At 36.4% G+C, this 6,256-nt stretch overlaps 1 protein-coding gene across 1 annotated transcript in view; it reads right to left on the bottom strand.

Annotated features, from left to right (window-relative positions):
- Positions 1–1,245: 1,245 nt before the first annotated feature.
- LOC103704020 (ABC transporter G family member 51) overlaps positions 1,246–6,256 on the bottom strand; it is a 34,918-nt gene continuing 29,907 nt past the window's right edge. Inside the window, exons 23-24 of the mRNA XM_088703798.2 lie at positions 2,547–2,713; positions 1,246–1,816 (exon numbers count right to left, since the gene is read on the bottom strand). Coding sequence (XP_088559924.1) covers positions 1,550–1,816; positions 2,547–2,713 — 434 coding nt within the window. The 3' untranslated portion in view covers positions 1,246–1,549. The remainder of the gene's footprint in view (positions 1,817–2,546; positions 2,714–6,256) is intronic.

Raw genomic sequence — 6,256 nt, 5'->3', positions numbered from 1 at the left:
GTCACTGAAGGCTCAAAACTAATTTCTTGTTTTATAATGAGTTTAAATGACATTTGAACTATTTGAAGACAACAATTGACAGCCAGCACAGATGTCCGCGGCAGGCAAAGCAGTTTCTGCTAAATCTCGAAGCCAAAGAACCAGACAAAAAATACAGGCAAACATCACAGCAAACGCCACAGAAACCATTGTCAAGATCAGAACAAGGCATTCAAAGCCCATTTTGGTATCTCAGAATTCATTGAATCCAAGTTACACACCACATCAGGCAACAAGGTTCCTCATATCTACCATTGAATTTCATGCGGACAGGCAGATCTAGAGTTAGGTGCCTTGAATTCCTCCACTGAAGCTTTGAATGCAAGGCTGAGAAAATATATCCAGTCTTCCCCAGCAAGTCCATCGAGTCAAACACCAATTTAAGGGAAAGAATTTTGTCAGATATTCAGATTTTGTCACCAAGATCCCCCTTGCAAAAGCTTTCCTACATCAACTTTCAGAGAAGTCAAGCAATATGAAACTCAGGAACCAGGAGACATAACTAAGCTATATGAAATTCTAATTAACAGCCAATCTTCTCTTCTGTTTAATGAGTAATTTGCATGCAAAATAAGGGGAATCAAGTAATTTAGAATAGCCAACGATCGGAAAGGCAGCTTTTCAAATCCTAGGTCTCCATTGTCATACGTCCAGTACATTGGATATTATATTGATTTTTTATTTTTTTTATGTTTCATGCCACCAGGACTACTAATAAACAGAATCGGTAGAGGTGGATCTGAATCATTTTCATGCACTTCTTTAACCAAAAAAAAAAGAAGAAGAAGAATTGTCGTAAAGCATGCTACAAGAGAGTTGCACTGCAGAAGACACAGGATTTGCATTTTCAAATGAAGATTGTACGTTCGTACAGATTAAAAAACAAATAGTCATAGTGCATGCAGTCAAGGCTGCTGACCATGATACGCACCACCATTTCTTCCATCGTACCTGAAAACTTTGAACCACCAATTTTCCAGCGGACATCAACTTGGTTTGCTTAGACCCATGATGAAAGGTTGCATTGACCGGTAGAAAATTTTAGGCTTCTTATTTGAAATTTCGGCTGTGACCCAACGCCGTATATTTCGATTTGTTTCTTGGGAAGCGGTTTGGCGGAATAGTTGCAAAAGTTTTCAAGGAAAACTCGAGCTGCCACATGCGTAACTCGTAAATCGACACAGCAGCAGTTCAGCATGAAGTTGGTTGTCTTACAAACATATGGACGGAAAGCACTTTATCCGGCCCACTTTTTTAGTTATCTTCGTCCACCTAACTCATCCCTCCATCATCTGCTCTAACTACAAGGAATTGGATGATCTTCTATACAAAATGGACCACTCCCGGGAGCGACGAAATCATGAAAGTTGGAGAACAGAAAAGATCTCTCGGCAAAAAAAAAAAAAAAATCCAGTGTTCTCGGCTTCATGCATAGTCATGGGGTGAACAATTGTAAATTGTCCGGCGTGAGAGATAGAGAGAGAGAGCCTCGGGCCGCATAATAATGCAATCACCGTCTCTGAAAGTTGTGGACTTTGATGGAGATCGCGTACACACTGAAGAAGAGCACGGAGAAGCCAATTAGAACCAAAACAGTAACACCTGTCATTCCAGACTCAAAGCCAAGGTACTCCTCAAGATACTGTTTCACTGTGCCATCAAAGCCAGCCCCAACTAATCTGGTTTCAACGTCGCCTAACTGTGATGTAATGATGCCTCGCAGAGTCCATGCAACAGGGCATATATAATAAAACCAAATCCACCAACCAGGGATATTCTGTGAGAAAAAAAACCATATACCATACCATCATCAACACGAATCTATATGTTGATCATCAGAAACCTAAAGGAAAATTAAAAACAAAAACAGACAAGAAAGTGTCTGGAAAGCTCCAATAATATGACCGTCGCAGACAAAATAGACATGTACTTTAGAAGTGGTTAATAAAAAAAAATCAAGTTAAAAATGCAGTTGAGCAGTCAAATTGCACAATGTTATCTCAAAACTTCTATTGTCTGGTATCAGAGGGGGAAATCAATATTGTAGACCAGCAGAATATATGTTTGACATGCAAATTTAACTGCTGCTGATTTCTTAGTGGCTGGATAATAACAGACTAAAACTTAAAGAGAATTTGATAGTAAACCAAAGATTAACGAAAATTTAGATAGTACATTACCATAACTAATATTTTTCTGCTAATTATGATATCTGTTATAGATATAATTCATAAGAGAGCAATTTTCATGTCTCTTTAAAACCCGAGTCATAGTCAACTTAGACCATTATTTTTATTTTTGAATCAAAAACAAGACCATTCAGTTCCTACAAATCAAGGAAGCATTTGGACACACCAGGGCAATCGCCAGATTATGGTTGGAAGGCTGTCATATCATAGAAAGACAGTGGTAAAGGGGTTTAGAGTATATATGGTCCAGGATTCATGCAACTTCCCAAGAATGAAAGAAAAATAATACACGGCATGATCAGGGTCCTAGCTACTTACAGGTTTTGGGACCAGAAAACCTGAGAGAAGGTTCCACAGAGAGTAACACGCTGATGAAACAACTGCTGCTAGCTGCTGAGAAGGTGTCAAACCAATTGCCATCATTCCATAGAATGTGAAGTAGGTGAAAGTGAGGAAATTGAACAAGAGATATAACAAGAATTTCCCTGCCAAAATAAATAATAAAAAAAAGAATTAGAGTCTGTATTATGTGAAAAATTAAGTCATCACAGTCATGGCATCATTTCAGGGAAGTAAGGAACATGACCAGGAAGCATAATTAGCGATATGATTAATTAGTTTGAAAGATTCTGAATGGATCATACTTGACACCAGGAAGAAGGCAAAGTATAGAAAAAGCTGCGAAGTTTGTGAAGATTCTAAGATGCAACATTATGTACAATTGGCAAGACCATGTGGAGGATGGATTGGAGTAATCATACATTAAATCCTTAACCTAACAATCTCGGACAGCTATCCTTCTTCCTATTCATTCCTATTTAGGACCAACTGTGTTTGTCGATGCAAATCCTGCCATTTACCTTAGGACTGGCATCCTACCGAGATTAGAATTGAAATTCTCAAAAGTAATCAGGATTTATCATGATAAGGGAAAAATACAAATCATCCTATTTTTCAGCTAAATAGGATGACCAATTTTCTTTCTCGCATGGTGTCACATGAGAGTGCATTGAATGTTCAACGGTCAGTGGCAGGAGTTTGCTTTATCTAATAATATAGATAGATACCATTGATAAGGTCTATTTTCTTTGTTGATGCAAATCCTGGGACTTAGTTCTATCTCGGTCTAGAGATATGCTTAGCATGCCAAACATATCGTGAACGTTAAGTATTAAAAAAACATACTATAATCTTTTTGATCGCTCAATGGTAACTACACATGCACCATAAGCCCCTACTCGACAGTCAGAACTAGGGCCCGGACCGGTTGCCCAGCGGCACGAGTCAATACGCCCTCCGTACTATTCCGTGTCGGGCCCGTACCGACACAGTAGAGGTGGGGAAGAGGGAGAACGGAAAAGAGGAAAAGAGAAAGAACAAGGAGAGAGGAGGGTGGCGGAGGCCGGCGAGCCATGCGGAGGAGGGGCTCCGCCCTGGGTCCCCTTTTTTATTTCCATCACTTACTCGATAAAGCAGCAATATTAGCATGGCTATCTGGTAGAGACAAGCTACCAAGATCCTGGATGGGCATAATACAAAGGCCGGAGTCAAGTACCATGGCTTGACTACGAATGTGATATGGATGGAAATATTGACACTCAATTTAGAATTGAACATATGCATGTATGATGCATGTCCATTATTTTACATTTTCAATGTAATAGTTAGTTTACTTAACATGATTATATAGTCGCAACATTCTTTAGCACGTAATATAAAAATTAAAGTGTATTACATTTAAACATAAAAAATGGACTCATAAAATCCTATTTTCCACTCAAAACTAAACAAAGGAAGCTCAAAAGCCTTGATAACAAAAAAAAAAATTGGTGTACTAGTTTAGTACTAGTACTGGTATAGTACCATACCGGTGTCATATTGGTACTTGGCCAAGTATCGACACTACAAACCTTGGTCTCAATAAAGAACTATGTGAACATATGGTTCCGTTACAGGTATAATTTTCATGCCAACTCCAACGTACCACATGCCAAGACAAGGGCATATTATACCATCCTGACTTACCAATATGGAGGCCGGTACCGAGATAGTATATCTTGGTGTCTATTTGTCATGATATACATGATTGTGAGATGATCTAGAGATTGATACATCAATCAGAAAAATTGGAGAGTTTTTGCTTGTTTTTAACTCGTAATATAGTAAAGTGGGATGGTTCTAACCAAATTTGGTATGTTTATTAAATCTTACCAATTGCCCTAAATATGTATTATTTTGTCTTCTATGCTTTACCTTTTTGCATGTTAAAGCTCATTATTAAATAATAAAAATATTTATTATTTTGATCTCATCGAAATGATGGATATCAAAATCACATTGGTCCAACAAAGAGATCAAATTATGTTCAAGAGACTAAGTGTGCTAAGATATTTTTCCATCACTTAATAGAAATCGAAGTACGTAGAAGTGGCAAATATGCAAAAGACCTTTAAAAAAATCATGATGTGGCCTTGCGATAGTACAAATCCATCATGCATCAATATCTTTCTTTAATACTGCCAAGGAGATTTTAGATGCTCTTGATGACACATCTGCTGAAAATAATACAGCTTGAATATATGAGCTAGGCAAAGAAAAATAATTTAAAAAAATGGAGCAGAAGTCTAAGTGGGTCTCATAGGTTTGTCAAATTCCAGAAGTTGATAATTTTGAATGAGCTTATTTGTGACTCAGATAACTTGGCAAGTGGAAAAGACTTAATTATGTTTCCCTTTTTAATCAAATTCCACTTCTAAGTTAGTCAAGGTATAACCATTTTTTATTGACTTAAGCAAGTCAAAATAAGTTAGAACTTACACGATCAAGCATAGGTGCTTCCAGTTGTACCATTTTCTTCTAATTTTTAAATTGTAAGCTATTTTGAGCTTACAGAATCAAGCATAGGTGCTTGCAGTTGTACCATCCTGACTTCCTAGTATGGGGGCTGGTACCAAGACTGCATATCTTGGTGTATATTACTCATGATATACAGGATTGTGAGATCATCTAGAGACTGTTACATCAAGCAGGCAATTGGGGAGTTTTTGCTTGTTTTCACTCGTAATATAGTTAAGTGGAATGGTTCTAAGTTCTAACTATATTTGGTATGTTTATTAAATCTTATCGGTTTCCCTAGATATGTATTATTACATGATTATGGATTTTCACCTTTCTTTGAATTTTAAAACTTCTATGCTTTACCTTTTTGCATGTTAAAGCTTATTATTAATGAGAATAATAAATTGATTATTTTGATCTCACCAAAATGATGGATATCAAAATGGCATTGGTCAAACAAAGAGGCCAACTTACGTCCAAGGGGCCAAGTGAGCTAAGATATTTTTCCATGACTTAACTGAAATTGAAGTATGTAGAAAAGGCAAATATGCAAAAGAATTTTAAAAAAATCATGATGTGGCCTTGGGATAGTACAAATCCATCATGCATCAATATTTTTCTTTATTGCTAAGGAGATTTTAGATGCTCTTGATGACACATCTGGTAAAAATAATACAGCTTGAATATATGAACTAGACAAAAAAAATAATTTTAAAAAAATGGAGCAGAAGTCTAAGTAAGTCTTACAGGTTTGTCAAACTCAAGAAGTTGATTCGTGACTTTAAAAATAAACAGAAATTAGATAATTTTGACTAAGCCTATTGTGATTCAGATAACTTGGAAAGTGAAAAAGACTTAATTATGTTATCCTTTTTAACCAAATTCCACTTCTAAGTTAATCAAGGTATAACCATTTTTTATTGATTTCAGGTCAAAATAAGTTAGAACTTGCAGAATCAAGCATAGGTGCTTCCACTTGCACCATTTTTTAATAATTTTTAAACTGTAAGCTACTTTGAGTTCTCTTGTACTTAATTTAGGTACTAATTTGCATAGTTTGAAATAGTTATAGGCTACATAACCAGATGGCTGCTAAGCTACCTTACTGTTTTAACTTTTAAGTATATTGATTTGGGAAAGGGATCTCCCGAATATTGAATATCTGTTGTTAAACTGGATCGAATAGTTTA

This window comes from Phoenix dactylifera, chromosome 8 (genome assembly GCF_051530095.1).
Source record: "Phoenix dactylifera cultivar Ajwa chromosome 8, Ajwa_hap1_PhDact_Kaust_v1.1, whole genome shotgun sequence".
Taxonomy (NCBI): Eukaryota; Viridiplantae; Streptophyta; class Magnoliopsida; order Arecales; family Arecaceae; genus Phoenix; species Phoenix dactylifera.
Note: the sequence above shows the minus strand (reverse complement) of the source record. Positions and strands in the feature narration are given on the sequence as shown.